Source organism: Bos indicus, chromosome 3, assembly GCF_029378745.1.
Source record: "Bos indicus isolate NIAB-ARS_2022 breed Sahiwal x Tharparkar chromosome 3, NIAB-ARS_B.indTharparkar_mat_pri_1.0, whole genome shotgun sequence".
Classification (NCBI taxonomy): Eukaryota; Metazoa; Chordata; class Mammalia; order Artiodactyla; family Bovidae; genus Bos; species Bos indicus.
This window is the reverse complement of record NC_091762.1, coordinates 98,125,287-98,141,737: the sequence shown is the minus strand read 5'-3', so window position 1 is coordinate 98,141,737 and position 16,451 is coordinate 98,125,287. Positions and strand designations below refer to the sequence as shown.

Sequence of the window (16,451 nt, the reverse complement as noted above, 5' to 3'; positions counted from 1 at the left end):
GTTTCTCACTTCCACTGTACAGTCATAAGGGATTTGATTTAGGTCATACCTGAATGGTCTAATGGTTTTCCCCACTTTCTTCAATTTAAGTCTGAATTTGGCAATAAGGAGTTCATGATCTCAGCCACAGTCAGCTAAAGCCCTTCTTGCTTTAAAGCCCTTCCTTAAAACTGTGGAGCCAAGACTCCCAAACACTTAACCTTTAAATATTTACCTATAAATATCCACCCTTAACTTTTCAGAGATATTACTCTTAACCTTTCAGAGATACTACTAAGTCTGCAAAGGTGATGCTCTCCCTTACTGCATAATCAAAGCTCTGCTTTGCTTGATATCAACAGATTCTTCAGTTATTGTGGTGGTGTTTTGGTGAGCTGGCAATTGACAACCCTGAAATCCAACTTAGATCCTGAAGATCCAAATAGACCCTCCTTGTTGCCACATCTAAGACACTCAACTCAGAAATATTTTTTTCCTCTGGGACTCTTGGGCCTCCCTCCTTGGTGGGGGAGTCTCTTTTAACTATCAATACAATGGTGTGGGAACTGAATCTTCTTGTTAGGTCTGGACTCTGCTCTCCTTTTGGTAAAGCTCCCAAATGCTGAGTTACTTTGTCTCGCAGGAATGGAGAACCCTTGTCATTATCTGGTCAAATCTGAAAACTTGTATCTCAGGTGGAAACATGTCTTGTTATATATGTTACTAATATGTCTCTCTGTCACTTTCTGCTCTGAGTCTGTAAGAGGAAGTCCACAGCAAAATGACCAGGAATGAACTACTAAAGCTATCCTGTAGCCAAATCTAAGAACTGACAGGTTCAGATGTCCTCAATCTACCAGAATCCTTAGTAAAAACTTTGCCCTTGGCCACCTGTCAGAAAATCATGAAAACTTTCCTCAGTTTCTTCTTTTTATTTTCCTCCATGGGAGAAAATGCTTCTGGAAGAAACCACTACCAAACCTTCCATCTTCTTAGAATTACAGATCTGTCAGGTCTCCAATTTAAGATACCAATCACTAGGTTGGCGCCCAAGACATAAGCTGTATCAGCAACATAATGACCAATGCTGTCAGATTCTTATGCCTGTATTTCAGTTTAGACCAATGCCCCCTCCAAGTCAGATTCAATCTTTTGATCATCTTACATATATTTACACGATGATTTTAAATTGCACACTTACTGTTCCAAAAAGCATAATTTCACTAAGTATATTTTAGAATTACAGTGGCTACCTTGGAGGGTGTTTTATATGAACAAAACTGTTTATGTAAAAGATGCCTTAGAATGAAAAAGAGCAAAATCCTACATATCCAATAGTCTGCACTTCTCAACTGGCACAATAAAAATTCCAAAAAAAAAAATTTCAGCGTTTACAAATTGCTTCCTTAAAAGATCTGTTGGCCAAGGCCAATTTTTAAGAATGTGAAAATGTAAAATTATGTCTTGTTAGGATACCCTCACACCCCACGAAAGAAATGGCCTTCAGCCCACTATTTATCTCCTGCCCTATCCTCTCCCTTGCCTGAGAACCCTATCCTCTTTCTGTGAGCTTTCATTCCCATCTCAAGTGCCAGAAACAAACGCTCAGTGACTTCTTAAAATTAATCCCCTTCAGAATACATCAAGTGCCATATGGTTTACTTTTAAGCTCCGATCTTTTTCTGAGCTGAATAGTCAAGACATTCTCCAAAGTCTAACAAACAAGATAAACAAGAAATTGCAGCAGAATTTAGAATTCTGTATACTTTAATTCGGCTTTTCCACATTTCCTATCTCAATAAAAGGTATCAAGAAAACACTGAGTTGTCAAAATCAGAAATACAAAAGTTATTCATAATACTGCACGGCTAAGAGCCTTTCAATACTCTCTGATTTCAAACTTTTCTTGACTTTTTGCTTAGTTCATAGAATTAAAAAAAAAAAAGGGCCTGGAGATATTTTTATTGAGATTTTGTTAATTTTTGAATTACCCTACATAGAAGTATATCTTTATGACACTGATGTTTTCTCTAGGAGAACATAGTACATCTTTTCCATCTGTCAAGTCTACTTTTCTGTCAACATTAACCCTAAATATCTGTCTAATATCTCCACTGCAACTGACCTCCATTACTATCATCTTAATCCAAGCCATCATGTCTCACATTGACTATTCAATAGTCTACTAACTTGTCTACTGTCTCCATTCTTTTCCCAGTCCACGCTACTATCAAGACTAATATTTTCAAAGTACAAAGCCAACTATATCATCTCGTTGTTTAAAATAACTTCATTTGCTTCCCATTGTACCTAGGATAATAATCAAAATTCTTAACATGGCAAAAAAGATTTATCCCTATCTACTACTCCAGCCTAAGCTTACACCATGTGCCTGCTCATGTCTGTCACTCCTAGCAACACTGGTCTTTTAGTTGCCTACCCACTGAGCCTTTGTAAATGCTACTTCCCCCTTTTGCTTTGGGCATGTGCTTCCCTCCTTTTCACACAGTAAATTCCTATCCACCTTCAGAGCTCCAGAGCAGTCACTGAGCCTCAAAATCCTTTTTCCGTTCTCCTTCACCAGATCAAATCCTCCTAACATATAACTAGTCGAAGCCAGCATGCATATCCCTCATGATATTTGTCACAGTTCCAATATATATTGATTTTTGTGATTTTATTATCTCTCTCATTATCATAAAATATCCATGAAGGCAGAGACAGTTACTAGTTTTGCTAATTTTTTGCTAATTTCTATTAATAATATAATAGAGTTTTAGTCATATCATCTTTCTTAATAGTAAAAGAGAAGCTGGGAGTAGAGAGGAACAAGGCATTCTAGATATGACAGAACAAAGGACTAGCTTTCCATCACAATTCATCTTTGCTTCCTTCAGAGCAGAATTACTGCTGAGAAGCAATCCCTGCATGTAGGTGTGGCCATCTGGTTAGTTCTTGACAGAGTGTAGGTAAAAATGTCATGTGTCAATTCAAGGCCAAGGCTTTTAAGAAACAGATATGCCTCTTCAGGTTCTCCTTCATTTTCCACTATGTGAAGAGGACAGCAATGCTCTAGAATAAGGTGAAGACACAAAATGGGGTCACTTCGTGGACCTCTCTTCTCTTGCCTCTGCAGAATATATTTCTCAACAGAGCAAGGCAAAGTCTTGCTTTTCTAAAAATTTCTTGCAAACACTCCTAGTTTCATAACTCTTTTCCTTATAGATACCGTATAGCGTTCCACTACCAACTATTATACACCTCTAAGAAAACAATCCTTTATTTCTCCATGGGAAAAACAGCCCCGTTCAATGATGAATATGTATTTCTATGGAAATCTATCTCTTCAATACAAAAAATAATCCTGTGAGCTGACTTACTACCCACACAGACAGCCTTAGAAGGGTAGTATGAATGATTAACTTCTACTCTAACTCTGAAAGTGAAGAATACGGAGTTGAGGGTGGGCAGATAGTTAAGGGATAGAAGTGAAGCTCTTTAAAATATTTCATTTAGAAGAGGGAATTCTGAATATATACACCTACCTTTAAATAGACCAGTCAACACAGAACTGGATTATAGTTACCTTAGGATAAAGATTAGTGTCTGATAAACTTTTTCACCTTTCTATACTTTTATATATTTACTTTACTTCTTTTCTCTTTATAATCCACTCACACGACACACATATTTTAGGAATCCACACTATGTATTAGACAATATGCTAAGTACTGCTGCTGCTGCTAAGTCGCTTCAGTCGTGTCCGACTCCGTGCGACGCCAGAGACGGCAGCCCACCAGGCTCCCCCGTCCCTGGGATTCTCCAGGCAAGAACACTGGAATGGGTTGCCATTTCCTTCTCCAATGCATGAAAGTGAAAAGTGAAAGTGAAGTCTCTCAGTCATGTCTGACTCTTAGCGATCCCATGGACTGCAGCCCACCAGGCTCCTCCGTCCATGGGATTTTCCAGGCAAGAGTACTGGAGTGGGGTGCCATGGCCTGCTAAGTACTAGTGATTATCAATAAGTAAGACCAATAGGATCCTTGCCATTTTGGAACGGACAGATTAGTTTGTTTTTTTTTTTTTAAAGGCAGACTATAAACAAAGATGTAAATAAAGAAGGAAATAAATACATAAAAATTGTGAAACATGACTTGAAGAAAATGTACAAAGACAGGCTTATCCCTTGGTGTTACAAGTAAGGTGGCTTCTCCAGGTCCCATACAAGACAATGAACATTATGCTTTTTGATGTATGTGTGTGTGTGCATGTGTGTGTGTTTACAGGCATGCTCACAAGCACATATATTACACAGATCGGTATACATGTATGTGTTTAAGTAAATTCCACATAATAGAGTGGGTCTGCACCAGGTGAACTATGCCAGGCCCACACTCCTCTAGGGACAGCCTTAAACAAGGGCACAGCCCTATACAAACACTATATGAGGGATGGTTCTATTTAAGTGCTATGATCTCAGATGCCAATGCTTGCATAGACAGCAAAAGAATGCATAAGAATCACCTGGAAACTTGTAATAAAAATTTCCAGTCTCTATTCTCAGCAATTTTCATTTAGTAGGCCTGGAATGGATTGTCATAAAGTTCCACCTATACGATTCTGACACTTTGGTAGATTTGGATCCTCAGTCACAACTCTGCCTTGGCTCTTCCGTATTTCTTTCACCAAAATCAAAGCATGGCAAAGAACTATGCTATTCAGTGCCCTAAAGCACAGAATAAATCGTCTTCAAGTAAATAAACAAAAGTATTATAAAGAAAGGTGTGATTTTTGTTTTGTTTTCCTAAATATAATGCCTCCTCTTATTAAGAAGTTTTCACTTAGAGGCAGAAAAGATAAATCCTGGGGAAATACTTCTCAAAATGCAGAACATGAACTACGAGTGATATAGCAGGTTTTTAATATGCTGCCCAAAATAAATTTAGATAATACACAAGATTATTTTACATGGTGCATGGACATCCACTAAAAGACAGTGAATCACAAAGGAAAAAATGTACTTTCTTTTCAGTTCTCTTTCAATCAGAAATCTTCAGTTAGCTATTGGTAATGTCTGCTACACCTGTATGTCATTGCTTATCTCATTTTAAGAAATAGAGAACATGTCTCAGAGTCTTGTTATCTAGCTAGAATTTAATACCATTGTTTTGTTTTCCCTGTATTTTTAAGGCTATCATCCATTTAAAGCATATGATACTGATTTTCATTTATATTAATTTTCATTTATACTTATAAATGAAAAGAAGATGAACTTTCAGTTTTTGAATTTTTAAATTAACTTCTATTACAGTTGATTTACAATATTGTGTTAGTTTCCACTGTACAGCAAAATGAATCAGTTATAATATATATATATATCTCTCCACTCTTTTTTAGATTCTGTGGATTTTTTAAAGATAGCATAAATTATATGCAGATATTACAAAAATTATGAGGATGCTGCTGTATGAATGAATGAATGAATAAAATTTAGCATTACTACTGTGAGATATCATTAAAAGTAACAGCCAATTTTGCTGTCTCTAACTCCCTCTCATACAAACACACACACACACAAACACAAATAACTAGTCCAAATGAACAATCGAAAGTCGCAAAATAGTTATAGGAGACACGCAATGAAAAGTCTATTCCAGACAAAATAATGACATTCCATAAGATGACAATTATTGTTTGTAAATTTCTTGACTAAATGAATATGATAATATCTGACCATACATTTCAGAAATTTACGTACGCTCTAACCTGAAAGCCAGGATAACTATCACATGTAGTTTTTATTACATACCTTATAATCCTTGGGTCGATAGCAGCCAAGATGAGAATGATCTAAAAAAGGACATATAAAAGAAACTATAAATATTTCTACCAAAAATAAATTTGGTTTAATCTTTGCTTTTTCCTACAATCACTGTTTCTATGATTATAATTCACACAGCAGTTTTCAGAAATACGTTCAAAATCCTTCAACAATGTTACAAAGATGATAAGCATAAGTTCAAATCTATAAGTTCTTTAGCAAATAAATGATTTCACAAATATTATTTTCATTACAGTAGGAGATATCTGATATAGACCATGTTAATTTTTATTTGATAAACCAATCTGTGTGCATGACACTTTTTAGTTGACAAACCAGTTTATGATGATCCATATTTTGAACATGCAGACTTGATAGATATTGCCAAACTACAAGTGTTCCTAATCTTGGAGTCTATGCCTGAATCAAGTGAGTGTAATGGAAACAGGACCAGCTTTAGCAAGTGGGAGCACACTGTCCTGTAGTGTATACATCTTGCTGACAAATAGATGTGCATTACAGTTTAGGCACCAGCACTTCTAATATGGCGACGGGCATATTCTCTGACTTTTCCAGTACTTCAGTTGTCCCATGTACCTCTTTCATTAGATTACATTAGATATTACATGTGAGGCAGTAAAATAAACGCTAACTATTATTACTAACAGCTTTCCTGGTGGCTGCAATGTGGGAGACCTGGGTTCAATCCCTAGGTCGGGAAGATCCCCTAGAGAAGGAAATGGCAACCCACTCCAGTACTCTTGCCTGGAAAATCTCATGGATGGAAGAACCTGGTAGGCTACAGTCCATGGGGTCGCAAAGAGTTGGACACGACTGAGCGACTTCACTTTCTTTCTATTATTACTAACACAACATCAACACATTACTGTTGAATTCTAACTCAAACAAGGACAGGTTCAATCTACCACAGATGCTAATTTGGTCAAGTTACACAATTAATTTCATGCCTCATTTTAAAAGTATAAAGACAATGCTTACCTTACCTCAAAACAGAGTTATAGTTATGATTAAGTTATACAATTCATAAAAGTAACTATTCTCAGTATTTACAACAGTGGGTTATAAAATTATTTTAAATCTCTCCCTAAAACAAACCACTACATTATAAATGTACATTTGGTGTTCTATTTATGACTTAAAGGAGTCAACTTTGTAGAATTACAATTTCTATTATATTGATAGATGAGAAAATCAGAACCATAATTTGAAACTCTACTTTACTAATACATTTCAATAAAAAAACACTCTTAACAGTCTATATTTTACCTTCCCTAACCACTTTGTACAGAAAAACAGGCTATACAGATACAGACCCAGGATAATCTGTGCCGTGCTGTGCTTAGTTACTCAGTTCTGTCTGACTCTTTGTGACCCCATGGACTGTAGTCCGCCAGGCTCATCTGTCCATGGAATTCTCCAGGAAAAAACCATTTATAAACTTACTCTAATTCAGATAAACTTCTACAATTTTCTTTCATTTTTATAAATTAAACTAATACTTTGATCTGAGGTTTCCTAATGTTCATATTTAATCACCCTTACTAACAATTAGGCACTAACTATATCCTAAATGTAGGAGATAAAGGAGACAAAAATCATGGCCCATGGTTGTACAGTGCTTATAATTTACTTAAGTTATTACCAAGTCAAATAACAGCAGCATAAAAGGACAAGCTACATCAGAATGGTACTGGCAATTAATGCTATCAAAAAGTCATATCAGAGCCCAGTGTCTCAAAGTTGAAGACAATCAGGCAAAACTTCCTATAGGAGGAAAAAGTTGAGCTGGGCCTTAATGTATGGGTCACACTAAAGAAAAGTATAAGGAAAATGAAAGAACTAATTTAGATTGTGTGTGAGTATATGTGTGCTCTTGAACAATTTACATTTCCTTAAATCTCAGATTTCTTCATCTGTAAAGTGAGGATAACTAATAGTACCTAAAATTTTTGAGGTTACTGTGAGTAATGAATCAATGAAATATAAGTACTTAGAATAGTGGCTAGCAGAAAACACAATATATATTAGCTATTATTTGATTCTCCTATAATCTCATGAAATCAGTGTTACAAAATGAATATTTGTGTCCTCCCAAAATGTGTATGTTGAAGCCCTACTCCTCAAAGTAACAGCATTTGGAAAAGAGAGGTATTTGCTAAATCCTAAGCAAATTAAAAAAGGACAACTTTAAAATGCTCAAATGACCAGATGAAGCTTCCAAATATTCTTAACGTACGAGAGATACTAAGTTTCTTCAAAAGGATTGCATAGATTAGAATTATATTTCATGGAAATTCTAGCCAGAGAAAACTTGGAGATTTTATCTAAAAAAAAAAATACATCTAAAGGATAGTAGGGAAAGGAGTAAGAGAGTGGTGGAAAAAAAAGGAACTTGGGGTTGTAAGATCTGGGTTCAAGTTCTATAGTGCTCCAACAGGTCACATAGCATCTCTAAGCTTTGGTCACTCTCTTCCTGATCAAACATAGTTAAATCCACCTTCACATGACTCGAATGAAGACTAAACCAATCAACACTGGTGAAAATGGTATCCAATAGGAACTTAAAAATTATTCTGCAAGATAATTTGATAAGAAAATTTTCAAGAAGAATTTCCAAGATAGTCATAAGTGAAAATTTACTATGCCTAAGACAGTCTATCGTAAGACATTTCCACAAGTATTTAAATAGCTGATGAGAATCCAAAGTACAGTTGCTCAACTACAAGACAGAAAGAAAAGCAGTCCACAGAATAGGGGCATTAAAATTAGAGAAAAGAGAAGGGAAGCTCTTTATGGTAAAAGGCAAATAATAAATGTATAAAGAAAAATGGAATTTTTAAAATATTTGGTAAAAATCACCATAATAAACTGTTTCCAGCAAGAACCATCAACATATGGTAAAGAGGTCAAAGTCAAGGAGTATTAACTGAGTCTTGATCTCCCCAAAATTACAAAGGGAAGGAAGAAATAGCAGCTTTTTCCTGCAGAAACCTAGCAGATACCACCGTAATCAAGTGAGCAAATTAACATCATCAGTAACAAAGCAACATCACATACATCTTGACGTGCTGCACTGAGAGTAATATATCACTTCTGTTGTATTTTGGGAGAAAAAGAATAAATCTAATAAAGAGTAAAATAGTAAAACAAACCCAAATTGAGGGATTTTCTATTTAAAAAGTGGCCTTTACCCTTAAAAATGATCACAAACACAAAGAAAGGCCAAAGAACTGATCCATATTAAAGAAAACAAAAGAGATGTGGCAACTGAAGGATATGCATGATGTGGCATTCCTTTTGCTATAAAAGTATTAGAACAAGTGGCAAAATCTGAGTTAGGTTTATAGATTAGTCAACATTATTATATTGTTAGTTTCTTGTTTTGATAATTACATCACCTTAAGATAAAAACTGTGTTAGTTTTCTCGGGCTGTCTTCTACCATAAATTAGGTGAAGTAAACAATAAACATTTATTTCTCATACTTCTAGATACTGGAAGTCTGAGATGTGGGTGCCAACACAGCCAGGTTTTGGTGAAAGCTCTCATCTGGCTTGAGGATGGCTGCCTTTTGGTTGTGTCCTTACATGATAGAGAGAAAGGAACAAAACTCATCTAAACCTAATTACCTCCCAAAGGTAATGACCCATCTCCAAATAACACCACTGGGGGTTAGAACTTCAACATGTGAATTTTGAGGGACACAATTCAGTCCATAGCAACGTCGGGAAAAATTTTTACGCAGACACACATACAGAGATGGAGGCAAGGAGGAGAAAGAAAGAGAAAGATTGAGGGAGAAGGAAAAGCAAATATTAGTATTTGTAGATTCTGAGTAAAAGGCATAGGGGAATTCTTTGTACTATTTCAACTTTCTATAAGTCTAAAATTATATCAAAATAAAAAGTTAAAAGAAAAAGCACCTCATTATTGACCTAATTGTACCTCTATATAGGCAGCTGATTGCTTTGATATGAAGTTACTAGAAACTATAATAGTTCTGCTGGGAAATATATAATAATTGTTAGGGGAAATCAGATATTTAAGTGCATTCCAAAAACATCTTCCCAAGAAAAGTCTATATTGAAGTCATTTTCAATTTTTCTGGTCTTTAAAGCATATTTACTCAATGTCTATAAATTTAGTCCAAGAGGGGAAACAGTATAACATCTGTTCCTAATTTCATATAATCTATTATTCAGAGTACAAAAGGCTTATCAATTACCCTATTTATCTCCCAATTAATGCTAAAAAAGGAAAATAGGTGAGTGCAAACTCTTCATGTTCTTAGATAAGAATGTTTTATATCCTAATTTTAAAAGAGAGAGATTATATACTAGAGTTTAGAATCAGAAAGAGACAAAGCTCACAATATATTGATTATATTTTTTTACTCTCACTTTTCTATGCCTTTTTCTTAGTGTGCAATAAATTAACTTAAAAGCTTCTGGTGAATTGACTAGCCAGCGTCTACAGATATTAATACTTAGACGTCCCTAATTAGGCTTCCCAGGTAGCTCAGAGGTAAACAATCCTTCTGCCAATGCAGAAGACGTGGAGATGCTGGTTCAATCCCTGGGTCGGGAAGATCCCTTGGGGAAGGAAATGACAACCCACTCCATTTTTGTGACTGCCTGAAGAATCTCATGGACAGTGCAGCCTGGTGAGTTACAGTCCGTAGGGTCACAGAATCAGACACAACTGAGCGCGCATGTGCGCGCGCGCACACATACACACACACACACACACACACACACACACACACACACACACACACACACACCCCCAACTATAAAATACTATTTAATCTTCTTTATTAAAATCATCTTCATATTGAACTTAGAAATAACCTATCTAACTATTAGGATCAGGCCTAAAAATGAAAAAAAAATTGTTATAAACTAAATCTAAAGAATGTTATCTTTCCCGAAATATAAATTTTATTGTGACAGTTGATATTAAGTGTCCTGTGTGCTAGGGCATCTTGCATAGTAATATTTATCATGTTATCTTCATTCTTCAATAAACTGATAATCAGAGCAGTTAAGATAATTTGTTCAAGAATGCTCCATTTATAAATAAGTAGCTGAGCAAGCATTCAAATATACGTGTAAATGTATGTCTAAAAGTATCAGCTTGAACTCTTTCTACAACTGTATTTCCCAAAGCCTGTTCCACAAGCAGTAATGCATGTTAAAGCAGGAAAAAGGTTTCATGGCCAAATAAATTTAAAAATTGTTGAGCAAAACAAAATCAAAGTTTTTTGTTGTTGTTTTGTTTTACTAAAAGGTATCACAGTCTTTAATATGCTAATATGTGTTTTGAATCACAAAGAAGATGGTTTATAGCAGCATTTAAATTCTATTATTTTTAGAGAGTATCTACCTGGGTGTCCCATAGGTTTTATTTATTTATTTATTTTTTCCCATAGGTTTTAAAAAGTGTCATTGTAACATACTTTCCAATATAGCCACGATTCTGTTTTTTTTTTTTTTAATTGATAGGAAAGATAACTAAAACAATAGAGATAACTTGTATATTACCATTGTGCAGCCTGGACCATCCATCTCTTTCACAGTCTCTGCCAGGAGATCCAAATAGAGCATCGGCCCTAGGACTTGGGGGATCAACCTAGAATAAGGAAAATTTCAATGTAACAAAAAGCTTAATTTTTTTTCAGTCTAATGGTAACAGAAAATCAAGTAAGGTGCATAGATCACATATCATCAGGTTTACATGATACTGCCTACATAGTTCAGGTACGTTCCAAAATCAGAGCTTAGCCAAGTATTTTGCTGTTTGTTTGTTTTTAAGTAAAATTTAAATCCAAGAAATTTAAAATTATATTCTGAATCCACTCTAAAATCAACAGATTTACAGTTGAAATGTCCATTGTTCTATTGCCTAATTTGCTTCCCACTACAGAGTTAAAAGGCAATGGCACCCCACTCCAGTACTCTTGCCTGGAAAATCCCATGGACGGAGGAGCCTGGTAGGCTGCAAGTCCATGGGGTCACTAAGAGTCGGACACGGCTGAGCGACTTCACTTTTACTTTTTATTTCCATGCATTGGAGAAGGAAATGGCAACCCACTCCAGTGTTCTTGCCTGGAGAATCCCAGGGACGGCGGAGCCTGGTGGGCTGCCGTCTATGGGGTCGCACAGAGTTGGACATGACTGAAGCGACTTGGCACAGAGTTAAAAAGAGAAATCTTACTTTGCTACATTTCAAAAACAAGTTTAGCCTTTTATTACTTATCTCCTTAGCATACAGATTTTGAATTTAGTGTCTTTACCTGGCTGTGTTTAGGAGCCAGCATTCTGAGTATAGGAATAACATATTAACAGTCATCCATGTTTTCTAACAAAAAGAGTCAGACTGATTTAAATCTGTGCAAAAAAGACAGCTCTATCTACCAAAATTAAAAGTTTTTTACATAAAAGGGCAATATCAAGAGAGTGAAAAGGCACCCATGTAGTAGGGCAAAATATTTGCAAATTATTATCTGAAAAGGCATTAATATTCAGAATATATCAACAAACTTCAAAAACTCAATAAAAAAAAATTGAGCAAAGGACTTCAAAAAGACACTTCTCCAAAAAAAAAATATATATACAAATGACCAATAAGCACATGAAAAACCATTCAGCATCACTAGTCATTAGTAAAATGTAAGTCAAAAGTCTATTTTACCCCCATCATGAGATACCATTCTACACCCTCAGGATAGCTACAATAAAAATAAAACAGAAAATAACAGACATTAGTGAGAATGTGGATAAATTGGAAACATCATACATTGCTGGTGAAAACACAACAAACTCTGGAAAAGAGTTCGGCAATTCTTCAACAAGCTAAACACAGAATTACCACGTGTTAGTCCCTCAGTTAGGTCTGACTCTGTGAACCCACAGACTGTAGCCCACCAGGCTCCTCTGTCCATGGATTTCCCAGGCAAGAATACTGGAGTGGGCTGCCATTCCCTTCTCCAGGCAATCTTCCTGACCCAGGCATTGAACTTAGGTCTCCTGCATTGTGGGCAGATTCTTTACTGTCTGAGCCACCAGGGAAGCCCATATGGCCCCGCAATTCCATTCCTAGGTATTAAAGCAGTTGGGAATTAAAACAGATATTCAAACAAAACTTGTACAGGAATGTTCACAGAAGTACTATTCACATAACTAAAAGGTGAAAACTCAAATGTCCATCAACAGATTAATGGATACACAAAATGTACACTGAATTATTCAGCCATAAAAAGAATCAAGTGCTGATACGTGCTGCAACACAAACGAAACTTGAAAGCACTGTACTAAATGTACTAAATGAAAAACAACAAAAAGGCAAAAATTGTATGTTTCTATTTATATGAAATGGCAGAATCAAAATATTATATTATGACTATTTTACCATAATAGAAAAAAATACTAACTTCCACATAAATAAAAAAAGCAAAGAATGTAGCTTAACTCATAGAATGGTTGTGCTGGTTTGTTTGGGAGCGTACTAGTTCCTTGAAACTTCTTTATTCTTTAAGATTACTTTTTATACAGTACCTATAAAACTAGAATGTCTTTCCTAGGAGTATTATATTTTGTATATTCATATATCAAATTAAAATTTTGCTTGGTTACCAATTTTGTTAAGTGCTTTGAAAATCATGAATGGTTACAGAGGTGGGAGGCATATGTTTATAAACACAGTTGGAAAAATCTAGTCCTTTACAGTCACTGTAAGTAATTTTGTAGCTATAAACGTAGAAGCATGTATTTCTTCCTGTTCATTGCAAGTTGAAAGGGAAATTATTTAATAAAAATCTCAAAATTTATACCAAGAATTAAAAAAATTATTCTATTTTAAGTAGTGACATGAAAATAATACTAAACATTTTAAGAGTAGTTATTTCCCTAAGCAATTTTTATGTGGCTAATGTTCAAAATATTCCTAGCTATCTTTGTACATAGGTATTTTAATTAAAGTGCTAATATTCCTTCAGGTTAGAATTTAGTCCTTTCTTTTCAATTTAATTTGCAATTGTGGGCAAACAAAATTAAAGGCATTCTGGAACTGCCATCAAACAAGCAAGTAATCATATCTGGATATTGTTCAAACAACCAAAAACAGTGACCAGAACCTATAAATAAGTTCCATAATTAAGACAAGTGCAATTACAATGATCTCAATAAAATGTAACCATTTAAAAGTTACCGTAACTATTAAAATTTTTTTTTACAATAAAAATCTATTACTTTAGGCTAAAATAATAAAAGATACATAGTCAAAATAAGAAAATGGAATGAAATATTGCTTAAAGTATATCTAAATATTTTTAAAATGGTATCACAAATGTTAAAAAAGCTATTAGATCATCAAAGGAACATGTTTACTTGTTTGCATTTACATTCACATTTTAAAATTTGGGAAAATGCACTGGAAACATTAAAGTAAGAAAGTGTTTTATAGATACCTCAAAAAGTTGTTTTGCTTCTATAGGCACTTGAATCTTCAAGTTTATTATTATATAAAGCAATTTTTAAAATTAATTTGCAATTTTTTGTTACTGAAATGCTTTTAAGGTAAAATACTTTTATAAAAATTAAAGAAATTATGAAGATTCTGAGAAAGATTTTTATTAAGTATTATTCAGTTCAGTTCAGTTCAGTCGTTCAGTCGTGTCCGACTCTTTGCGACCCCATGAATCGCAGCATGCCAGGCTTCCCTGTCCATCACCAACTCCCGGAGTTCACCCAAACTCATGTGCATCAAGTCGGTGATGCCATCCAGCCATCTCATCCTCTGTCGTCCCCTTCTCCTCCTGCCCCCAATCCCTCCCAGCATCAGGGTCTTTTCCAATGAATCAACTCTTCATATGAGGTGGCCAAACTATTGGAGTTTCAGCCTCAGCATTAGTCCTTTCAATGAACACCTAGGACTGGTCTCCTTTAGGATGGACTATAGACCCTTAAAAATTAGCCAAAATCTTTTTGACTATCATATGGATACAAGCTTTAAACACAAAACATATCATAACAGGCTTCCATACAGAAAGATTAGAAACTCTATTACCCTTAAAGTTAAGTCTTCTCTTTGAAAGGCCTTTCTGTTCCCATCAAATGATGATTTGCTTCAAACTCCATTATATAAGGTTTACCCAAGGGACATAATTACAAGGGAAACTATTCCATTACAATTTTTTAAAGGGCTGGGGGGTGGGTGTCTTCCTTTTCACAAAGAAAACTAGTTCCTATTTTAAAATCCTACTCTGCCATTTTAGTACTAATGTCAATTATATATCAGTTCAATTTGTAAAGTTATTACGCTGTCCACTTATAAGAAGAAAGGAAACGGCTACTTAGAGGACTTATGGGATTCATAATGGAGCTTGATCTCTGTCAGGTTTAAAGGCTGCAAAAGAATGTTTTTATTAAGTTAATTTTCCATTTTAGATTGCTAGGCTAACATACAGTTCATGAAGAAAAATTATTCATATAAGCTAGAAGTTGAAAGAAGTTTGAGTAATATTTTAGTGCAATTACAAATTAGATCAATTTCAAATGGAAATGTTTCAAAGAACACATACATGTCTAATCACAAATGGAGGTTTATCTGTTTCTTTTTTGAATTCATAAGGGCCGAGATTTAAATGGGCCAGCCGCCGCCTGGTGTCTTCCGATAGCTCACACATGCGTCTTTTTGTGTAAGGAGATGGAGAGTGTGATTTTGAAGAAATTGTAGGCTGTTCGTAGTTTTTTGCATTTATGCAATACTTATTCCTCTCAGGTGACTTGGATTTTTTCTTTTGTGACCTTGATGTTCTGTTTTGTAGTCTGCCGTGTGGTTTTTCAACTGGAGCCGTATGGTAAACAAATTTATCCTAAACATAAAAAATAAAAATTAGTTTGGCCAGGAGAATATATTTTATACATATTATGACCCTTGGGTAAACCATATATATAACCAAGGTTATAAGGTACATATAATCTATCAAAACCAACTAGATCAGTCTCTCTTATTTGTGCAGATTCTGGGGGAAGTCAAATCCATGTCCTCCCAAATAACTCTGTCTAGTAACAAGTAAAATATACTGTACCATACTTCTTCTTAAGTATAATAAGTACTTTATAAAAGTTAAAGCCCAATATTTAATCATTTGAAAAATCTAAGAAAAAATTAAAAAGTTATTTTTCAATATACTAAAGATTAATGTAAATGTTGGTTTATCATTTATAACTATGTATTCAAATAATTGGCTATATAATTTAAGAGGGTAAGTATAATAATCTTACAAATACACATCTAATTAGTTGATTATAAAATCCTAATGGAGAAAACTATATATGTTTTATTCATACTATTATAATTACATATACTTGCACAATATGAAAATCTGAAGTAAAGCTTTTTACATATTTTCATTGAACATATTATTTGAATTATACAAGGTGATTAGAATTTTAATATCTCTTCTAAACTTTAAAATTCAATGGCAGATAACCATAACGTCTTAATTCTGTACTTTCATAAAAGTAAAAATGTCCAAAAGACATGTTACAAATTTTAATAACTAGTACTCTATCTTCTAATAATATTGGCTAATAGTCCAAAATTTTAAAAACAAACATGATATTTCT

General features: G+C 34.6%; 1 protein-coding gene across 3 annotated transcripts in view; it reads right to left on the bottom strand.

The window, feature by feature from the left end:
• SPATA6 (spermatogenesis associated 6) overlaps nt 1-16,451 on the bottom strand; it is a 183,450-nt gene that overhangs the window by 78,048 nt on the left and 88,951 nt on the right. For all 3 annotated transcript variants that reach the window (XM_019957509.2, XM_019957510.2, XM_070786581.1), the window contains exons 7-9: nt 15,401-15,694; nt 11,364-11,451; nt 5,789-5,829 (exon numbers count right to left, since the gene is read on the bottom strand). In XM_019957509.2, the coding sequence (XP_019813068.1) occupies nt 5,789-5,829; nt 11,364-11,451; nt 15,401-15,694 (423 nt within the window). The remainder of the gene's footprint in view (nt 1-5,788; nt 5,830-11,363; nt 11,452-15,400; nt 15,695-16,451) is intronic.